General features: G+C 40.8%; 2 protein-coding genes across 4 annotated transcripts; both read left to right on the forward strand.

Annotated features, from left to right (window-relative positions):
- The first annotated feature begins 2663 nt into the window (after window positions 1-2663).
- LOC308087202 (uncharacterized protein) lies at window positions 2664-9498 on the forward strand. Of its 3 annotated transcripts, none has more exons than XR_013933289.1 (6): window positions 2664-2868; window positions 3648-3989; window positions 4329-4490; window positions 6716-6753; window positions 6855-8739; window positions 8871-9498. XR_013933289.1 is itself a non-coding variant. In XM_080430918.1 (5 exons), the coding sequence occupies exons 1-5, from the start codon at window positions 2748-2750 to the stop codon at window positions 7014-7016; spliced, it is 825 nt and encodes a 274-aa protein (XP_080287044.1). In that variant the 5' UTR covers window positions 2664-2747; the 3' UTR covers window positions 7017-9498. The 3 variants fall into 3 exon arrangements, 1 of the variants encoding a protein (XP_080287044.1); XR_013933290.1 differs by having other exon boundaries at window positions 6855-8719; window positions 8849-9498; XM_080430918.1 differs by having other exon boundaries at window positions 6855-9498.
- A 6759-nt stretch (window positions 9499-16257) lies between these two features.
- On the forward strand, window positions 16258-23112 carry LOC308086946 (cilia- and flagella-associated protein 337-like; the record flags this gene model as incomplete). The annotated part of the gene is made up of 10 exons (XM_080430589.1): window positions 16258-16283; window positions 17016-17238; window positions 18005-18139; window positions 18735-18857; window positions 19725-19896; window positions 20022-20068; window positions 20284-20415; window positions 21324-21515; window positions 21942-22133; window positions 22879-23112. 10 exons carry the CDS (start codon window positions 16258-16260, stop codon window positions 23110-23112), a joined length of 1476 nt encoding a protein of 491 aa, XP_080286715.1.
- Window positions 23113-23437: the final 325 nt, after the last annotated feature.

A 23437-nucleotide genomic window follows, 5' to 3' on the forward strand; every position in this document is an offset into this window, starting at 1 on the left:
TCAGGGGTCTGCCATGACAATAGTTACACCATGGGCAACATGTGGGCCCTTAACTAAGTCTTGCACCTTAACTAACGTCCATATCACGTATAGTATCTGCTGCTATGCTCACGCACCTTATGTCTTACCTCAGGTAGCCTACTTACCGTACCGGATAAATATACTATGTGTAAATGTAGATAATTGCTGTTTTTCATTAATCTCTCTCTCTTCCCCTTGCACCCCACTGCCCTTCTTCCCTTTCTCTTTTTATAGAAATAACAAAAACTAATTTCACCCACTGTTTTACACCTGTAAACCTGTGATGTGACAATAAAGTTGATTCTGATTCTGAACTTGCCACAAATACTATTCAGGTGTGTGCCATGAGAATAGTCACACCATGGCCCATGTGTGGCTCCCAGGGGCCAAATTAGGGGCCCCCAGGGGCCACAGGCACACTGTTGCTTCAATCCGCACCAAACTTGAAGAAGCTAGTGTTGGCTTCAGTGGTGATGGTCGTTTTTTTGTCGTCTTCCCATGACTTTCACACCCTTTACCACGTCAACCACAAGACCCCCACACACTGGAGGAAGACCCCCACAGCTGAGCACAGTAAATAATACAGTAGCATGACTCAGCAGGCTTGTGTGTGTGTGTGTGTGTGGGGGTGTTGGGGGGACTTTTAATATTGGAATAGAAGCCTATAGTAAACTCATGAACTCTATTGGCTCTTTTCAAGTAGGCTACTAGAGGAGCATCATGACTGTTTCAGATGCTGCCTCAGGGCAAGTGTAGTGTGTGGCTGCACGTGGGGCCCGGGGCCACACATGGCCTCTGGTGTGGCTATTCTGATGGCAGAATGGCAGTATTTGTATCTGGTTTGGTGCAGATTGGAGCAACGGATGTTACCTTTGTGACGTCCACCGTCGCCCAATGGCATACCTTGAACAGACTTTCTAAATGTATACAGTTTCTGCTTCCCTGGTAGACAGGTGAGCTGTGCATTAAGGCTATGCTTAATTTAAATGTGGAAAGACTTGGACAAGTATTTATTCTGGATGGAGGACAGCTCGTCAATGTTCACGGTTTTTCTTTATTGTTACAGCCTGTAGGTATGCCTACTGTACATAAGAGTAAAACTTATTTTTGTTCGGCTTTCTTCAGACTTTGCAGCAACATGGAGGAGGAGTGAGGGTCGGTTATAACGTTTCCCTCTGGCCAATTTGTTTTGTTTTTCTTTTGTCAAGAGGCTGTGCAGCCACACACTACACTTGCCCTGAGGCAGCATCTGAAACAGTCATGCTCCTCTAGTAGCCTACTTGAAAAGAGCCAATAGAGTTCATGAGTTTACTGTAGGCTTCTATTCCAATATTAAAAGCACCCCCCCACACACACACATGTGTCATGCTACTGTATTATTTACTGTGCTCAGCTGTGGGGGGTCTTCCTCCAGTGTGTGGGGGTCTTGTGGTTGACGTGGTAAAGGGTGTGAAAGTCAAGGGAAGACGACAAAGAAACGACCATCACCACTGAAACCAACACTAGCTTCTACATACACACGACTTCAAAGACCCCAACATCCTCTTGTTTGGTAAAAAAAAAAAAAAAGATTTGTGGATGTGTGTGTGTGTGTGCGCGTGTGCGTGTGCGTGCGTGCGTGCGTGCGTGCGTGTAGTATGTCATCTTCATCCTGAGCAGCTGTGCAGTTTTTAATTGTTTTGGATACCAGGGTCTTGTACAAAGTGAAAGTGGGTAAAATTCTTGTTTGTGCAGGCTCTTAGCAAAGGAAGAGAAAAAAAGGGAAGAGAATAAAATATAGAGGAAGGAAAGTGCATAAAAATAGCATACTGTAGTATTAGTAAATGGCTGCATGTGAATTGTAAAACATTCCTCACCCTCCTTATCACAAGAAATCCAGCTCCACACAGTACTTCGTTCAAATTGTGAGTTGTTTTTGCTGAAAGGTTATTAGTTTCCTGCTGCTTAGTATACTGGAATATACTGATTTGGTAAATTTAGATTGTTTTGTCAGGTTGGTAGCATATTTTAGGCTAGTTTGTATTATTTACTTTTACGAGGACAGGTATCAAAACTGGGATCTTCTGTTTCCCAGGTTGCCTCTCTACCCATTCAGCTATGGCCGACCGTTAGTACATTAATACATATATGAAAAACCAACGTTAGTAGCCTAATTATGAATACCAGATTAAGTTAGTTATGTTTATGTGTAAGCTTACGCCGCAGACTCACCAGGCTCTATATGTCAACCCCAACCACCACTCCTTACCTTCTACTGTAAATGTATAACTCATAAAGGGTTTGTGTGGATTTAGTTGGTTTCTTGTATAGCATCCTCAGTTTCTGAAATTAATTACACAAATAATAAAGTTGGACTTGACTCGACTTCCCTGGCAAATCATGAGAGAAACATTGTCCAGTAGGTTTACATGAAAGTTCTGTTTGGAGGAAAACACACAGCAAAGTCCTGACTTCTACAGTCAGAGTTAAATTAACACTCAGGATTTCGCTGTGCAGTTTATCAGCTGAGCTCATCTCTATCTACACCACATGTCCTTGAGGAGCTTTGAAGTTCTGCCTCACAGGAGGAGCTTGCTGTATAGACGCTACTGAAACCAGGCACAACATGAGTTCCTGTGTAGAGTTTCCTCCTGTCAGAAATATTAACTTGTGTGGCAAAAATCACACTCAGATATTCACCAAACCCAGGCAGTGAAGAACGACCAGCGGAGACAAGGACAGAGAAGATGGCTGCTCCTCTGAGCCTGAAAGAACACCAGTCTTCATCTGTCATTGTCAACTACTTCATCTTCAACACTTCAACACTTTGGAAAGTTTTGCTCATCGCAGCTCTGATTCTACGCGCAGGTAAGATGTCTGCATGCCTAGCCATGTGGAACTACCACGCCGGTAGTTATCTTAACATAAATAAGAGCAGTTGCTTAGAAAAGTTGGTTCGGTGTGTGGTAGGTATAGGCTACAAGTTATGCTCTTATTCTGAACCAGAACGAAGTAATAGAATTAAACACCAAATTCAATAATGATACAGGAATTGTTCTTGGTCAAAATAGAGACTTACTTACTTACACATAGTGATCTACAAGGACAACTACATTGTACTTAATCACACATGGTTCTCTACAAAGACAAGGACCTGTATACAATTTACAGTTCAGGCAGCTTTTAGACGCTCTTATCCAGAGCAAAATACTAAATAATAAAAGTGCAAGATTGGAGAAAATATGTAATATCTCACCATGTTTACTATATCTTTATAGCTATCAGTCAGTGCATTTCTTCTTAAAACATACTACTATAACAGCTTGACTTTCAATCCAGAATATTTGACTGGTATTTGATATTGTTCCTGTTTATCACAGATCTCGTGTGTGTGCGTGTGCGTATGCGTGTGCGTGTGCTTGTGTGTGTGTGTGTGTGTGTGCGTGTGTGTGTGTGTGTGTGTGTGTGTGTGTGTGTGTGTGTGTGTGTGTGTGTGTGTGTGTGTCATTTAGAATTTTTCTCTTTTAACTTTCTACATATTTTTCTGATTGATTGTATTTGCTGATATGTACTGTAACATACTTTGACACTTTATTATTAGGGTTAGGGTTATTATTTAGCGCTGTGTTGTCTGTCTCTACATACAGGCTGCAGCGGGACCGACAGCTTAAAAGGAACACAGGGCGAAGACATCACCCTTAAGTTCACTTTGGGGAGCAATAGAACAAGATCTATAAGTTCTGTTGCACTGTACACTGTACCATTAGACAACAAAAAGATCCATGAATGTCCGTTCTTAAAACACTGCTCAACAAACCATACCTGTGTCTTCAACAACTCATCTATGTCTGCCTTATTCTGCATCACAAACCTGACATTAAACCATGCTGGGACATATTGGGTTGCTTTTTATAAAGAAAACGGAGTTGACGTGTTGGAGGAGAGCACGAAAATATCCTTGACAGTTCAAAGCCACAACAGAAGCCAAGGTACAGTATGAGGTCTAGGATCGGCATCAGTGTGCTCATTATATTAGACGAATGAGCACCTTCAATTCTAGAGAAATGTAAATTAATTTAGTTTTTTACACAATGTTTCTTAAAACCTGCTGATTGATTGGCATTTGGATATGTTGGATATGTTGAGTGTGCTTAAATTGATATGATCTAACAATTTCCTATGTGTGCACATGGGTGTGCATGTGTGCAAGACAGAAGACACAGTGATTTTACTCTGACTGTAGACACTGTAGGTATGTACATACAGTAGGATCACACTTTATCATAATCATAACAACTACAACAGCTTTTGAATGTCTTCCTGTACAGTACCAACAGATGCACCTCGGACCAACACTGACAGCTCTGTATCAAAGGATACTGGGAAATCAAAGGAATTGGTGATGGTCGTGATCCTCATGGGGACGCTAGCTGTAGCGTTGTTAGCTGGTCTGCTGTCCTGGCTCGCCTGGAGCCACTGTAAAGCCACAGGTAGGGACATTTTTACACGTAGACTACAGCAGTGGTTCTCAAACTTTTTCACATGAAGGACCCCCAAATGGATGTGTATTTGGCCGTGGACCCCCCCCCCCCCCATCTGAAAAGGTTTTGTGCCAGGGACCACCAGAAGCAAAGATTTGAGTAAAACATTTTCGCTTTAGAAAATACATATTCTAAGATTTGCAAAAGAAATCAAGATTTTTTAAAAATAGCAGATCTACAAGCTCATATTAGTATATGAGCTATATACTATAACCATACAACCAGAATAACCCAAATATAAAATATGGTTTAAGAGGTTAAAATTATTGATGCTATATTAACACATTTTGCTGGGGACCCCCTGGAACCCCCTCAAGGACCCCTGGGTCACTTTGAGAACCACTGTACTACAGTGATCCTTAACCTGTGGGCCGGTTATTATTACTTAATAATATAGCATCAACATCAGTTAAACCACTTTAACCCTTTGAAAATAGCCGATGTAATGTAGTTATGTTTCCTCATAACTACATTACAGTGCCCCCTAGGTATTTTAGTATGAAATTTAAAAAATCCGACTCACCGGCTGGAACTTCCAAAAATAATATGTATTTCATAACAACGTCTTGGTCTTTAGACCTTCATCAGGACAAGCATCCTTTGTCTTGATGGTCAATAAGGACGGAGACGTCGTTATAAAATAAACATTATTTTTTTCGGACGGTGTGCGGGATCTTTCATTTTGTTCTTTTTAGCTGTACATTGGCCTTTAGTATTTTAGTATCCCCTTGTCAAATAACAGTCACACCATATTTAATTTATAAGTCCCTCCTAAATACAACATTTTTACCTTACTGTATATCAATTTTGTTTCCCCTAACTACATTATTGTAGGCCGGTAACTATTTTATAAGTACCCCGTGATTACAAAATACTTACACCATAATTGGCAGGCTGTAATCTAAAGAGTTACCCTACAGTTACATTATTTATGCCACAATTTAGCCAAAAATATGTTTAACCATATTATCACTATTTTTGGCAAATGTTCCAATAAATTAATAGATTCAGTATTATACAGCTTGTAGATTTTTGCAATTTGTCATGACGATAGGGCTTACTTAGAAAATGCCCCCCTCCCTGTTTCTTTTCAAAATCGAACTGTGTTTACGCCTACGCTGCAATGAGAAAAGTATTTGTTATGTGTGGAAAACATGGTGTGGTAAAATGTGTCACATGCAATCCAGGTTGCAGTTTCACTTCCTTTCCATATGAGAGATGAGTCACAGATTGCCATCAGTAGCTGTCCTTTCACTTGGGTGAAAGCCTACATGTGGTCATCAATACTACCAACTAGGGATGGCTGGAAAAAGTGTAGACTTGCAGTGTCGTGTTCATCCTACAAATATTCTCTCACCTAAGTGAATTGCAACGTTTGAACACAGCCCCTCACCTCAGAAACCACACGTTTTTGCATTACCCGTAAACAAATGCCAGGGCTAGACAGTAGACACTGTGTTTTTTGCTCACTGTGCATTCTGGTACAGTATCATTTCATCTTTCTGAACGTCTTAACAGAGAGGATATCACAGCTATCACAGCTCACCCCGCTGATGAAGCAAACTTTTTCAGCAGCAACATCCCAACCCCCCACTCCTCCTCACTGTTAGTTAGATGAGAAGAAGTTCTGTTAACCACTTAAACCCTCTAGTCTTATAGTGAAACGGATCTGAGTTGCAACTGTACCTGGACCGTATGCATTGCAAGATGGTACTGTAGATCTGCTATTTTTGGCGAATCTTTCCCCCAGAATAGGGATGCTGGGGTTCAGGTGCTTAATATTATTTAATTATTAATTGTTAGTATGCTGTGACTACATTTATATTTATCTGTTTATAGCTCATACAAAATGCAAATCCCAGGCAGTCCAAGTGCAGACGGCCAAATAAGAGTAGGCTACTGAAGTATATGAGAATCTCCTTTGGTTCTGGTTCTTTATTCCTATCCCTGTGGCTGCGTTACTACCTGTGTACTCTTTTTTTTTTTACTATTATTTACCCTTTCTGTATATATGTTTCATTACAACTGCGGTACTGCCATGAGGAACTGAATTTTCCGAGGGGAAATTATGTTCTCTTGGCAACTATGAAACATAACCCCAGACCATAGAATAGCGGTTGAAAGTGACAGGGAAGGAACATAAGATTCATTTCTCGTTTTTGTCTTTTCTTAAGAGAAACAAGTGCAACAACAGCCCGATTCCACAGCGCAGGTGAGACCCCAATTTCAATGTCTGCCATATTGAAAGAAATTAAAGTAAAAGCATACATTTTAAGTTATTTATCATAAGCATCACATTCAACTTGTCCACAGGAAATAACAGAGGTTTCCAACCAAGCGCCTCCTCTGATCTACAGCCTTCTGGACTTTCCCAAAAGAGCCCCGAGTGGAGTGGAGGCCGGTCAGATGGAGGTCTGGTCCACAGATACTGACTACGCAGCCATCACATATCCAGCGAAAATCAGTCATGTGTGAAGTAACAGTAACAGTGAATGTAAACAAAATGGTTCTCAATCTTGGGGCCGGGACCCTCCAAGGTTTGACAAGCTTTCTGATTAGTAGTGTGTCTGTGATTGTGAATGCCGGTAGTGTGTTTTGTCATTGTGAGATACTGGATATACTGTGTATACACAACCTCTGGGCCTCTTAAAATACTTAACTGTTAGCATAATAACAAAATAGTATTCATCATTTAGAGGCATTATATCTTGCATTTACTGTAGGCATGCATGTGGCCGGTAGTTATGAAGTGACTATGCTGTTTTCTGGGTGTTGTGAGCTTGTTGATTGCCTATTTTTATGTATGTTTTGTAATAATAATCAAAATCTTCAAAGTAACTTTAATACATTTTTAAAATAATTCTAGTGGAGTAAAAAGTACAAGATTTGCCTTTGAGGATGTAGTGGAGTAGAAGTATAAATTATTGACAAATGGAAATACTCAAGCAAAGTACTTGAGTAAATATTCTTATTATTTTCCACAACTGGTATTTTCTACCATTAACTGTTCTTTCAGACATTACTTTGACTATACAGACTTAAGAATGTAGTTGCCACCAGACTTTTCCCACATTCTTCCACTGGAGGTGGAGGAACATAATAGTCCAATATGCAAATGAACCACTTGCTGAAACCTGAAACCACTTTGCTTCGAATGGAGTGGTGGGCGGGGCACGAGGCCTGTGATATTTGCATATGTGAATATCCAGAATTTGGGGGTGAAAGACTAGACATGCTTCCAGAACCTTTCTCAATCTATTTTTCTTCTTTTTACGTCCGAAACCATACTAGACACATTACAGTGGTGTAACTGATGTGTTTTTTTTAAAGAAAATAAAAAGTACAAGCTATATTCTGATAGTAGACAATGATAGAATGTTTGTTCAGTAACATAGGTCCCCCCGTCTCTCCAGCTCTTTAGGATACCAATTTTGTCCAATCAGGAGAGAGAGCCCCTCAAAGATAGTTTATCAGCCTCGATTTTATAGTGTTCCAGTTCCAATTTTGTCTTTTAGTTTAATCATTTCCAAATCCACTTGTGTATCTAATATCCTGATGAGTTCTCTCTCCGTGGAGAAAACTGGTATCCTGACCTGAAAATGTATGTTCAGTTTACTTACTTAAGAGCTGGAGAGACTGAGGGACCCCTGTTACTGAACAATCACTGTATAGGCTACTACTAGCTATTATTGCTAAGAGAATATAGAACTATTTCATACTTATTTATGAATAAATGTCACTTACACCTCATAGCAGAGTATTTATACTTGTTTAGTTTAACACATGTCTGGAGGAAGACTTTTTAGTGCCTTTAAGGCACTGAATGGTTTGGCTTCTCCCTACTTCACAGTGTCTTTCACTCTATGTTCTCTCACAAATCTTAACCAGTTAAACCCTACTTAGTTGGCGGGGTCCCCCAGGGCTCTATACTAGGTACACTCCTTTTTTTTGCCTCAACACCAAATCTCTTTGTCGAAAATAGCCTACAAGCTCACAACGCATCACGTTAATGTTGTTGGCCCTATTGGCCACTGGTTTTCAAAGTGGGGTCCGGGGACCCCAAGGGGTCCTTGAGGGGGTTCCAGGGGTATCCCAGCTAAATGATTGATAGTAACTGTAAGAACCAAATGGACCCTTACAGGCCTGTAACTCCGAGAGTGTACAAAATGGACCCTTTGGTTCCATTTGTATACTGTTAGTTATGGGGATCCATGAGCCTAATGCATACCAAACTGGGGTCCTTGAAATTAAAAAAAAGTTTGAGGAAAAACTGCTATAGGCCATGGAACGCTACTCCAGCACATCAGACTCATTTAAAACACATACAAGATGAAAACATTTAGCTTTTTTATTAACATTTATACATTTATGTTTTTATTTATTGTGTTTGTTTCTTATCTGTTTTAACCTCTAAAGCACTTTGAGTTGCATTTTGTATTAAACGTGTTTTATAAATTAATGTTCTTACAGGCATCCATATTCTGGGGCTGGTGCCGGGTGGGGAGTGGAGGATCTGCAGGCTCACGACGAGATGCAGTAATGCCCGTCGTGGGCCTGTGGATCGGCTGTTTTCAGTTAGAGTGTTGATTGTTGAGTATCAACGGATTGGTTTTATTAATTCATTTCTGTTATTACTGCGTTATTTTTTTTTTATGTTTTCTTTGAACATGCAGTGGAGATGTTTGGGTTGTGTATATTTTTTTTTGAAAAATTGTGATAATTATCAGTGAATAGAGTTGGCAAAAGGGGGGTAGGAGTTTATAAGTTTACACTTCATCCTACTCCCTTTCAAACATTGTTGTTGCTATGCTTGTTTTTTTCTGTTTTGTATTTTATTTGTTTTTAATAATGTTCGAAATAAACAAATTCATTCATTCATTGTTGTTAAAGTTCACCTCATGTACTGTAGGCTACTGTAACAACAATCATAAATCAACAATGTCAAGCAGACCAGCTCACGTTGAATTTCTAAAGATGATTGTCAATTCTGCTGTTTTGAATTGAAGAGATTTAATAAATGAATCCTTCTCACACGGACATTGTCATGTCTTTTTTGATAAATCATAATCAAGCTTTAAAGGGATTAAAATTAAACAAATCACCACATGTGCAGATTATGTGCACCATAACATTTACGTTGTGTTAATGTCTGTCCAGTGCAGTACCCACTACCATATGACCGATTGATATTTGGATATGGAGCTACAGGGATCCCTGATGTCGTCAAACACTGCTGATGTTGTGTTGATGACATACATGGGCATAAATGGAGACAGACGGAAGTATATAAGTAATAGTAGTAGAAGTAGTAGAATTAATATACAGTAATAGTAGTAATAGCAGAAATAAACTGCCCACAAAAAGTTCGGAAACGTAACTTTGGTCGATTATTTCTCCCTTTTAATAATACCAATAGGTATTGTGTTTTAAATAGTCACCTTTACAACAAGGTACAGCTTGTACGGATCGGGCATTCGGATCGGGCATTCGTGGAATGAGGAACACAGCTAAACTTGTGGGTAGCGCCTCCAAAGGATTTGCCAAAATCCCCTAATATGCTTCTGTTGGTAATCGCTCTCGTTTTGAGCAACCTGCCAGCAGGTGTGTGCTGGCAGGTCGCTCAAATCCAGTCACATGTGTGTGACTGGCACCTGAGCATGGGTTCTGCAACTTTGTTGAGTTTGTGTATGCTCCAAGCCGTAACACTGCCCCCTGGAAAGATGCCACGTTTGTCCCTTCAGGATAAGGCCCGTGCAATAGGACAAGTGGAAGCTGGTGTTCCGTTATGCAGAGCATTATTTGGTGTCAGCCCTGGTAACATTTCCAAACTTATAAGGACCAAGTTCTGTGAGACTGGTGAAGTCAAAGGAAGACAACAACCCAAGAAGACCGGTTCCTCTAGCCTGGTAAACCCTCCCTCCGGAAATCTCATTTCCATTTGATTCCAGGAGTGAGTCTGGCATGAAGGCTTGTATGGGCGTTTCTAGTGCATTACCAAATAACCGAGCCAATCAGCGTCCTCGCTCATTGTTTTGTGATTGACAGCGGGGGTAGGCCAATCAGGTGGAACCCGAGTGGTTCACACGTCATTAATCAATACACCTTTCATACAAGCTGCTCATTAACATCAAAGACAAACCAATTACTCCTGGTGATAATCACTGCAGCCTAAAGTGGCTTAATTGGACATCAAAGGGCCACTTGGACATCAAAGCTACATTACTCCCGCCCAGCTCCAGCCCACAGCCAAATTGCCCATATAGGTCTACAGGCCAGACTCACTCCTGAAATAAAATACAAATGAGATTTCTGGAGGGAGGGTTTACCAGGCTACGGTTCCTCACCCTTGCTTCACTGAGGAACCATAGTTAGCTTTTCTTCCAGAGATATACAGGCAAGATTTGCACAACGGTATAGAAAGATGTCAAAATTGCAGGACCCATGCTCAGGTGCCAGTCACACACCTGTGACTGGCACACACCTCTCAGCAGGTGTCAAAAGAAGAGCAATTACCAACAGAAGCATATTGGGGGATTTGGGCAAATGTTTTAGAGGCCTACCCACACATTTAGCTGTGTTACTCATTCCACGATTGCACGATCCTTACAAGTTATACCTCGTTGTAAAGGTGAATAATCAACGATAAAAAATATATAAACACACAATACCAATTGGTATTATTGAAGGGTAGAAATAATCGACTGAAGTTAAGTTTCCGATTTTTTTGTGGGCAGTTTATTTGTAGTTGTAGCAGTAATAGTAAATAAATAGTAGTAGTAATACTTCCAATTGAAAATGTCATGGTTTTGATTCAGCCTTTTGATTGATTGATTGAATACTTTATTAGTAAAAAATGTAAACAGCACGGAAGTACAGTAAAACACTTGGGCTGAAAGGATAACACAAAAAAGTGCTGGGGACTTGTTTCCATCGTGGTCCTCCTAACCGTAATAACCACACACAGTAGCAGTGGAGTGTAGGCCTATAGATGTGTAGGGGTAACGGTTACATTTCCACTCTGCATCAGCGGATTTACAAAGTAGAGCATTGAAAACAGAATAAGGCGCAAAATAGAAAGGTTTCACATGTCAGCAAAGGAAACTCCTGAATGCATATGGTTCAATAGTTCATTCAAAGTCCAGAACTGTATTTCATTTATTCTTAGCGAGAGCTGGAAAAGGATGCAAAAAGGTTTATATATTGTATAAGTATTATGATGTAAAAATGTTAACCACATTAACCGTTTAGATCATTATAAACACAAATCGTATATATATAAAAAAGAAAAGAAAACACAAGCTCCCAACATGCCACATTGTGAGCTTATCAGCTATTTTCAAGTATAATAGGACTCAATTGGTTAACAACTTCCTTTATCTTATATTCAGCCCTTATTTGCAACTTACACACATGAACGTAGGCCCTACTGACCAAGTTGCGAGGAAGGCACCACAACACTTCTAAAATATGGCGCGACGGAAGAAGTTTAGTATGGGACTATGGGCACCTTATAGAGAGGATCCTGACTGGCTGAATCACTGCCTGGTATGGGAACTGTACTGACCTCAACCACAAAGCAATGCAGAGGTTTGTGCGGACAGCCGGGGTCATGCAGATGCTGAGTGCATCGGTGGAGGTGAGCTTCCCTCTTTCGTTGAGTCAGCAAAGCTCCATGACTTACAGCATGAAAGACTCTAGTCTAGCCACTCCAACCACGGACTGTTTCAGATGCAACCAAGGTGCAAGTGGCTTTGAAGCCACAGAACCACTGGCAGTAGGCTAGATTGCTGAATAGCGTCTTCCCCTCGGAAAGCAGGCTGTCTGTCTGGGGTCCTCTAATGAGGTCCCCCTACTTTACTGCATATCTGGGGTCAGAGACAAATGCCAAAGGCCACTGCCACAGTTTGTTTATAATAGATGTTTATAATCCTTTTGCATTTTTCCTTGTTGCATATGTTTATATTATTATTATTATTATTATTATTATTATTACCCTTATTATTATTATTATTATTATTATTACTATTATTATTAATGCTGATACAGTGTCTGAAGAACCAGAACAAAATAATTATTCTTGTATACACAATATGTAACAATGAATGAAGAAACCTTGAGCCTTACCTGAACCTTGAACACGCACAGTGGGAGATGACTGCCCTCTTGTGGTTGATTAATTGAAAAGCATCCTTGTACTGTAGGCTAGCAGTTGTGTTTGTCGGTTATTCTGTGTGCTTAGTTTTAACCATAAAATGACGGTGAAGTCAGGTAATGTAGCCTACAAACGTACAAAATGATGGTAAGAGTTCTGCTTCCAACTTAAATCGTATACTCTTCCTTTTGTGAATTATGGTGGAATATATAAAATCACTGATAACAGAGTAAACAGACGTGTGATGAGGAGTTCAGTAGGCCTATCACTTCTTCTAGACAATGGCAGATTGATGCATAAATATGGCCGGATGCCCGGATCTGTATGATTTTGTAAATAGTAGCTATGAAAACCACGGTGAATCAGCACACATTTAAACAGATTGCGCTGTAAAAAAAAAAAACGACAAAAAAAAAAAGCTTTTGTGTGATGGGGCGGGAACCTGAAAGTCATTAGTGAGTGACAGCCAGGTGCGTATCTGGTTGTTGCCTAACGTGAAGACAGTGCACAACGCTGCAAGGTGGGCGTACGTTTTTCAGCCTGCAGTTAAAGGTTCACTGTGACTGTAGGCCTAATGTAGCCTGACACTCAGCCTGAATTTTAATTTCGTTTCACTCCATTATTCGGCTATTGATTTAGGGGCTGGCTGGAGCATAGACTGTATAAAAAGGTCTGGAGCCAGGCTAGGCTACCCTAATTTTTCCCCGTTGAGAACCTATGCACATCGGCTACAAGTGGGCGGGCCTTCTGATCAGGTAGCAGGCCGCGCTTTACCCAATCAAATGTAGTGGGCGGATTTACATCTGTGCGCTCGCTTCCCACTGGAAACAAGCCGAAACTCATTTAACGTCCCCGAAGTCGACAAAACCACGGAAAGTTAGTAACATTTTAACTTGCTCTTTCATCATTGAAAAAGTGGGCTTATAACCAAAACGATCCATGTTCTTTGGGAGAAATGGTGTTAGTGTTCCGTGGAGAAATATTGTTAGTGGGAATGAAAACAATTCCCACTAACAATAGCCACCGGAAGTGGAGGGCTGAGGGCAGACCAAAATCCCGGTTTCCAGTCAGCATAGGTCTAGTTAATCACTCCTCCCAGAGTCAAATCAAAGGTAAAAAAACAGCAGAGGGCGCTGTTTTTCCTTTTGTTTGACGATGGGTTCCCAGATTGTAGGATGGGTAAAATACAGAGGACAAATTTCACGTATGTGCAAATATACTGTGACAAATAAATCCCCAAGGCGTGGGGCCCATATAAAAAAAAAGAAAGAAAAAAAAGATGGATATAGGAACCAAATGGCCCTAACAGGTCTGTGGCTCTTAGTGAACAAAATGGAACCGAATAATAGACACTTACTGGTCCAAATTGGTTTCACTTTCAGAGTTATGGGGTCTGTGGCCTGCCAGGGCCAGGGGTCCTTGAATAAAACGTTTTAGAATCACTGCTCTATGAACTGTATATGAATATGAACAATTAGACCATTAATTAATGATACACACTCACTCTTCACCAGTGGTGTAAAGTAACTATACTATACATGCAAGTACTAAAAGTACTAAAGTACTAAAATTTCCAATTTTCAATTTGTACTTGTACTTCTACTCCACTATATCTCATAGACAAATAGCCTACTTTTTACACCACTACAATTATTTGTAAATTTTAGTTACTAGTGACTTTGTAGATTTTGATTATTATTACAAAACATAAATTAAACACTTTAGCCCTATCTAAACTTTGGCTCTTTTTAGAAGAAGGCTGATGCTGATTTTCAAATAGCCAAAGTTCAAAAGGGGATCTTTGATAATGACATCAAAGAAAAGGACACGCACACACTGTCAGGAACTTGCAAAAATAATTTCTCTTTATTCGAGGTTTTGGTCATTAGACCTTTCATCATTGTCTGTCCTGATGAAGGTCTAACGACCGAAACGTTGAATAAAGAGCAACATTTTTTTGCAAGTTCCAGACCTTTTCTTTGATGTCATTATCAAAGATCCCCTTTTGAACTTTGGCTCTTTGAAAATAGCCGATCTATAAGCTCACAACACGTCGTGATGCGTTGTGAGCTTGTAGATCTGGTATTTTCAATCAGTTTTATACATAACTTGTGAAGTTCTGCATAATGAGTATTTTTACTTTTGGTACTTTAAAGGACAAGACCACTTTGGTAAAGGTTTGGGTTTTGTATTTACCTTGCCATGGTGTAACTCCAAAGGTGGACAACAAATCAAAAATAATTGCTCCATTGATTAGAAATTGATAATTCAAAATATGCTCCTCATTGACTCACATTGTACGGTGAAACAGCTCTCAAAGTCACTCTTTTAGCACATAAACTAACACAAACAAAGCTGATTCAGAGAATATAGAACATCACCAAACCCAGTACTGTTTGTTTTTTTAATAAAAATGTCAACTTCCTGCTGATTTTACTATTTGAAGATCCGGAAAAAAACAGTACTGGGTTTGGTGATGTTCTATATTGTCTGAATCAACTTTGTTTCCGTCCATTTACGTGCTAAAAGAGTGACTTTGAGAGCTGTTTCAGCGTAAAATGTAAGTCAATGAGGAGCGTATTTTGAATTATCAATTTCTAATCAATGGAGCAATTATTTTTGATTTCTTGTCCACCTTTGGAGTTACATAATGGCAAGGTAACACAACCCAAACCTCTAACAAAGTGGTCTTGCCCTTTAAGTACATTTTGTACTTTTTTCAAGTAAGTTTTGATTACTGGACTGTAACAGAGTGTTTCTACTTTGCACTAGGCCTATTGATACTTTACTTAGGTAAAAAATGTGAGTTGCCTACTTTTCCCACCACTTTTCCTCACACTCTGCTTGTCATTGAAATGGAGCATGAAACTAGCTTGAGTTTACCTGGCAATCATTAACCACTTATGGTAATCCCCTATATGCATTGTTGACCAGAGTCCCAGAGGGGTCTATACTAGCCCCCCATCTTTTTTCCCTCTACACAAAATCTCTTCACCGAAAAATAGCCGGTCGACAAGCTCACAATGCATCACAATGCAATCTACATCAATATTTTAGCAATTTTTACGCTTTTTTTTTAACAAACAAAAAAATATATACAAGCAGGGGATATAAAGTACTGTCACTTGTTCCAGCTATTACTGCATTGTAATTTTAATGAGCCTATACTCTTCTTGGCTTCAGACTGACTCCAGCCTCTCAATCATAAGTCACCAAAGGATTACTCAGTTGAGTTGTTTGCAACTCTGTATACTCTGCTGTAGTTACACTTGTTTCAAAGCTGATCTGGTCTCCATGGTCCTCTCACCACCAGCCATGATGTGTTGACTCTCTTGTGTCTGTTGTTGTGATGGATGGTTCATTGATCCGTGGACAGGGACATTCCTTGCCTGTCCAGGGACAAGGAGGAGCTTTGTTTGACTGAAAAGAGAGAGGCGCCTCAAAGGATGAAGACATCTCAGAATTGGGTCTGATTTTTTATCCTGTCAGAAGGAATGGAGGCTATACAGTAGTTTATCTACTTTAGCTGCTTTAAGAACAATCTGAAATCTATGGGTTTATGAAATGGAGGTGCCCCACAGCAACTCTTGGTGAGTGTAAAGCCCCACTTCAACATATGACAATAGTGAAAATATTAATCACACAACGTGTCGCATTGTGATGGTTGGTGAGCTTGTAGATCTGCTAATTCTGCTATTTTTGAAAATGTTGAAACTCTTTGAACATTATTGCATGTAATCACATGTCTAAAATAGGAATGCCAGGGTGAATTTGGTTAGTGCAACATTTATGGATGTTGTTGCATATAAAACATACTTAATATTTATTATTACCTGTCCAAAAAAGAAATAAGTATAAAGTATTGAGGACTTTGAAGTCATGTCAATTTATTTATAAAGCACATTTAAAAATAGCAAAAGTTAACTAACATACTGTACAATGAAACAAGTAAAACAATGAAAACACAATTCATATTACTGGCATTAATTAGCATTTGTGAAGTAAAGTGTTAATCTCCCCAGGAGAAAAAAAGATAATTGGCCCAGGGGCCTACTTGAGTCATTTAATGCTGTGGTTCTTAAAGTGGGATCCACTTGAGCCGCAGATTCCAGAAGGTCCCCAGCTAAATAATTGATAGTTAGGAACCAAATGGACCCTTATGGGTTTGTAAGTCCGACTTTTACGGGTCCATTTGGTTCCATTTGTACACTCTCAGAGTTAATGAGGTTTGTGGCCTAATAGCATATGAAACTGGGGATCCTTGAAATTGAAACGTTTGACAACCCCTGATTTAACAAATATATTTTATTTGACCTTAACAGTGATGCAGGTGGTGAGGTCAGACCTGATGAGAACCTCACCCTGCAGCTCCTGGAAGACGCGTTCGCCCGCCACTCTGCCTCCAGAGCTAATCTACAGACCCAAGAACAGAGAGAAGGAAGACCAGAACACAGAATGGGTTTTGAGGAGTTACAGGAGGTGCTGAGGTCCATAACGCCGGGTCCTGATAGTGAGGCCGGTGGGGTGGAGAGGTTCTTCCATGAGGTAACGTGTGTGTGTGTGTGTGTGTGTGTGTGTGTGTGTGTGTGTGTGTGTGTGTGTGTGTGTGTGTGTGTGTGTGTGTGTGTGTGTGTGTGTGTGTGTGTGTGTGTGTGTGTGTGTGTGTGTGTGTGTGTGTGTGTGTGTGTTGTTGTTTTGATCATGTACCTGTAGATCTGCTATTTTAGCTATTTCTGAAATAAATATGTCTTATTACATGCACAAAATAGGGGCACCAGGTTGAAGGTGGTTCATCTCATTATAAATTCACCAGCTAGAAGGTAGTCCAATGACAGAATGTACTTTACTAGAGGTTCAGGCCGCTGCGCGGCCCTCTCGTCTAGCCGCTGCGCGGGGCTCCCGTCTAGTAGCCTGGGCTGCACATCAGACACAGAGACAGCAGAGCGTGTTGACGTTCATTGCAACACGGGTGTTTGTGTCGACACGCAAATCAAAAGCGAAAGCAATCTGCAACATGCAAACCGAAAGTGAAGCGAGACCTAACTTGTTGGAGACCCACACACAAACAGCTTGGAGACGCAGACAGCCATGCATGCGCAGACCTAACTTGTTGGAGACGAAGACACACAAACAGGCTGGCGAGGCAGACAGCCACACTGGCGTATTGCGGTCCTCTGCAATACGCAAGCTGAGTTTGAAGTTGACCGGTCGGGCAGTTCTCGAGATATGTTGGTGACCACTGATCTAGAGATATTTGTCACAACAGAAAAGCATATATTCTTCTATTCATTCATGCGTTGGTAACCACCAGGTGGATATCAGCGGTACTACAGGCCGTGTGGAGGACTACCTGCTTCAGCAGTACAGGGAGAGAGGACACTTATCCATCCCCAGAGACGCTGTAGCGGACACTGAGCCACACATCACACACTGTACTCACAACAAAGTATGGGGGCATCAGTCACTGGTGCTCATGCACTTTTGTTTGACCGCACTTGACCTTATTATAAGTCATTATGAAATGTTTATTGTGTTATAATTAGGGATGCACCAATATATCGGCCATATATCAGTATCGGACGATATTCGTCCCGCTCATCAGCATTTCAACAAATAAGCTGGCATTCATCGATGGCAGTGGCCGATGTTGTTGTGACGCATCAAGTTTGCGCTTGCTATGTTGGAGTGTTGGTTATCTGAACATTTGGAACAGATATTTTTTATAATGAAGATTATTTGGTTTCCCTGGCACAAAAGGGGGGATGAACAAAATAAACTATCGGTATCAAATATTGGCCAAATTGCTATTTTAAACATCGTATTGCCTATCGGCCCAGAATTTCCATATCGTTGCATCCCTAGTTATGATTATTGTTACGATGCATTATGAGGATTTATGAGTGCTTATAACTATAATTAGGCTATACAGTGCTAAGCAGGTTATAATACATTATAAGTAGCCTATGTTTATAACGTGTAATAGACTTGGGCTTCATAGAAGGTGTTAAGAATGTCATTAAATATCAATGTGTCCTGTGCAGCGGCAACCGATTATGCGTGTGGTGGCTGTTCCCTCTCCTCCCCCCCTCCGGTACATCAGTGTTAGTAAGGCTGGGATGCTCACTGTCCTGAACACTCGACTACACATCCTTAAGACTCTGCAGGTGAGTGCTCTGATGGTCTGATACAGCAGATAATCCAAATAAATGCATTGCGATGCGAGAGTGCGGTTTAGCCAACTCCAACTCGGGACTCCTGAATCGCTGCCCTCCACGCTCTCCTATCTAGCATCAGGGTCTTGAGCGCTACAGTGTTGTTAAGCTGGTGGTGCGCTTCTTGCCTTTCCTGACTTTGCCCTGGGTTGGCTCCCATAGTGTCAGTTTGCTTGCCACTAGTTCCGGGTGCCTCACATGGACGGACCAGCAGTGCCCTGCCAGCCTCATCCTTCTCTCTCTGACTATGTCTGTGACCCGTGGTAGTAGGTCCCCGTAGACTAGAGGACCACATTTCTGATGTGGTAGAATTCTTGTGTAGACTCCATCCAGGGCCCTTTCCTGTTGTGCTGTGAGGGTCCACATGTAAATGATTATAAAATATAATGCATTTTAATGAAATAATAAATTTTGGGTCGAAAAGGGAAATCTTTTTTTCAAAGATTAAAAACTAAATCAAAGCAAAAATAGACGATCTATAATGCACATTGCGGGATTCTGGCTATTTTTGCAAATTTGGTTGGCTATTTTCTGTGTCAATTTGTTGATATATTAACAAATACAATTATTTCGAAAAACGCGCTTCTCAATTATTCAGTTAATCGAAAGTTATCCATAGAAAAATGGCTAAGAATATGATCGACAGCCCTAGTCTGATGCATACATTATGAAGATCTTGGTGTTTGAGAATTACATTTGATATTGAGCCAGAAGACATCGAGCCAGAAGGCCTATTATTGAGTGGTACTTTTCAAACTGGATATATGTATATTTTTGTAGAATCAATCCCTTCCTATGTTCTGTACATCTGATCCTCAGCTGGCCGGGGACCCAGCAGCGGACGGGAGTTCCAGGAAACCGTTTAAGGGATGGACCACGGATGCCGTCTACATGGCACATGCCCACAAGGTTGCCATAGCAACCAGTTACAACGACATCCATATTGTTGACGTGACCACGTCCGCAGTCTCTGAGGATATCCACTTGTATGGTATGTATTTATTATTTAGATTGGTTTAACTGTCAATATGATGTAGTGTGACCGGCATTGATGATATATACCGGTATTACATTTTTCATTCTTTCTTTGAACTCTTTCTGAAACTTTCCTTCAAGGTTTTTCTGCTCTGCCAACTGCTCTTTGCTACTGGCATGATGCAAAGGTAAGACTATAAGTCCCCCACCACCACCACCACCACCACCACCATCAACACATCTGAATTGATCATTTGTATAACATTAATTTATACTTCTGCAGGTGACTGTCTTGGTCAGGTTTCCATTTCTTTTTTGAGGGAATGGGACTATCCTGTTTAAATAAAGGTTAAATAAATTACAATAAAAGTTGATGTTGTAAGCCTGTTGTGTTCCATCCTAGCATCCAGAGCAGCATCCTCTGCTGCTGTGGGGGGATGAGAAGGGAGGAGCCCACCTCATGAGGTTCCTGAAGCCCTCTAGAATAGAGAACCCCTTCACTGAAGACACCTCCACCCGCAAGATCTACATGCCAGTAGGCCTGACCTCATAATCTATTCACTAACGGTGCTTAAAGGAGCACTTCACCCATTTTTGCCATCTTCATATAGTTAGTCCTCACTCATGCTCATTATATAAGATGGTATAATTTCTTTCTACTCACTCCGCGTCTCATTGGTGGGCTGTGGACAGTTCAGAAACCTGCCTACCAAATCATCGAAGGGGATTCCAAGCTAATTGAAACATACAGCCTTTCTCTTGCTGAAAAGTTAGCATGCTGAAATAGAATCCCTAATTAAAAATTAATTAATCATTAATTAAAAAGAAAAGTTTGAAATAATAGTTGAAATGACCAAACCTGTCTAATGATGTCATTCTTCCACCGTAATCTGAAGACTCACCTCTTCATACTCCACCTTAGCCCTTAGCACTTGCCCTAGCCTCGATGACTTGCAGGCTAAAATGTCATTTAGATAGCATGTTATATGTAGACAGATGCCAGGTCATTTGTAGACCTGGCATCCTATAGTGTGTATAGTTTCAATGTACAGATTATTGATCTTTGATATTATACTATTTAGACTGATGATAGGTTCTTGGTTTATCTATGGTCCTAGATACTACCATTTTTGATCATTGATATAATACCTTGTGTTTTCCTCGCTTACTGTAAGTCGCTCTGGATTAAGAGCGTCTGCTAAGTGCCTACATATTAAATTGAAAATTGGTAGGCAGGTTTCTGAACTGTCCAGCCCTTCTCTGAGACACAGAGTGAGTACCGTAGATAGAAATGGTTCCATCTGGACCAATAGGTTGAAAATGGGTAAAGTGGTCCTTCAACTCAAGTTGGAGTTGTCTTGCAGTTATTTGTATCGGTAGGCTCACAGGGAAATTGGTGAAAAGTAAAAGAAAATAATTATATCATTTCATAATGACTCACAGAGCCTGCTTGGTGACATCAAGTGCCTGGTGTCCTACCATCACATTCCAAACATCCACCATGAACCAATCAACAGAGTGATGTATGAACCCTTCACTGACCTCATCCTGACATCATCAGGAAGCGACACGTCTTCTGTGGTCATCATGGATGTGTCACGCAGGCTGAAGCCTTACATTTGGATGATTGACAAGGTACCTCGTCATCACTCAATGGATGATCTCATGGTGGAGGATGGCACTTATTTTTAAATCACTGTTTCTCAACGTCGGGTTTGGGGACCTCCAGGGATACAAATAGATATGAGTATGTAACTCTTGCGAGTGTTCAAATGGAACCAAATGGACCCTTTACTGTATCTTATGGTCTTATGCTATGCATTATGTAGATATCTTGATCTTTTTATGTTCTCTTTGAGCTTATTTCATGTTTCATTTTTTCTCCTCTCTCCCTGCCCTGTAAAAAACAACCCTGTTTCCCATTTCTGGAAAACAACTAAATAATGGAGCTTATGCTAAATCAAATTTCACCCACCTCTTTACATCTATAAACCAGTGATGTGACAATGAAGTTGATTCTGATTCAGTGCTTTTACACATTCTGCCTCTTACTCTTTGCAGGGAGTCATGTGTTTTGACTACAGCAGGGCTCTCAAACTGATAGTAACAGGTGGTCTGGACCCAGTGGTCAGACTGTGGAACCGCTATGTTCCTGCCAGTCCCTCTGCTACACTGGAGGGTCATCTCACCACGGTGCTGGATGTGGCTATCTACCACCCTGTAGGACAGATCTTCAGCTACTCCAGAGATGATGTGAGTCTTTCAAAACACATTTGTATTCGTATTGAACGTCTTCAAAATCCTAAAACCGCTAAACATGAAGACAACGTGCAACATTTGAGCAATGCAGGACTTTGGGCAACATTTTTTATAGTTTAACTTTTTGAGAAATGTGCTTACGCTTAATAAGTTGTCCAATCATGACTATACACAAATGCAGAGCTGCTTGTCCGTGTTGAGGGCCTCTATGCTCCACTGTCAGCCACCGAGGTACCCACACCAGACTACCACCAGCGTCCCGCCGCCTCCTCTGCCTAACAAAACAGTATATTAAACATATTATTGCCTAATCATTTTGTATTCGCTATATTCATCGTGGAGTTGTATTTTCCTATATCGCCGATTCATTAATAAGCGAGTTGTGATCTAGTATTAAGCTCCACTGCTCCAGATGGAGCGAACCAGCAGCCATGCCCGCGAGGAGAGAGGTGACATCCAGGGAGGAGAAAAAGACAGTCGATGTCCGCCTGACAGCTTGTCTATTAAACCAAAAAAATATTTTAGGCGATAAATGGGCCATGCAGTTATCTCAATCTTGATTAATCTTCATCATTTACACCAGAGTTTCTCAAACCTTTTAGCTCAAGACCCAAAAGAGAAATTTGCTGTCTCCCTGGAACCCCATCAAGGACCCCTAGGGGTCGCCAGACCCCACTTTGAGAACCACACACGTGGTGATTAGTATTTGGTATTAATGTGAGGTTTTCTTTTCCATCAGGAGCTCAGGGTGTGGGACATCTCATCTCATGCTTGTCTCAGAACCCTCCGCCTGCAGTTTCCCTGTGTGCTGCCAGGGCGCCACCCTGAGCACGGCAACTTCCCCTTCCTGTTAACCCCTCCTCTCCCGGGGAAGCATCATTTGTTGGTGGGATGCAAAGATTACCTCGCTCAGCTGAGGCTGGCCGAGGGGACCGAAAATGAAGATGTTGATCCCGTGTGCTCTCTAAAGTGATCTACTATCTTATATTCTACACATTCTAGCCTATTTCACATAGTCTACACTATTATGCCACCAAAATGTGGAATGCCCTACCATCAGCCATAAAAAAGTGTGACTCCCTACACTCCTTCAAAACCGCCATAATAGAGCACTTATCTACAATTTGCTCCTGGTATTGATGATCTCTTGTAGAGCCTACTATGAATTTATATGTCTTGATGAATTGAATACACAGGACCACAATGGAAACAAGCCCTCAGGGATTTTTGTGAGCATTAATGTATAACTGTACCTCTGTACCTTTTGCAAACTGTTAATAAAGCATTCAATCAATCAA

This window comes from Gymnoscopelus braueri (genome assembly GCF_963280865.1).
Source record: "Gymnoscopelus braueri genome assembly, chromosome: 6".
Lineage (NCBI taxonomy): Eukaryota > Metazoa > Chordata > Actinopteri > Myctophiformes > Myctophidae > Gymnoscopelus > Gymnoscopelus braueri.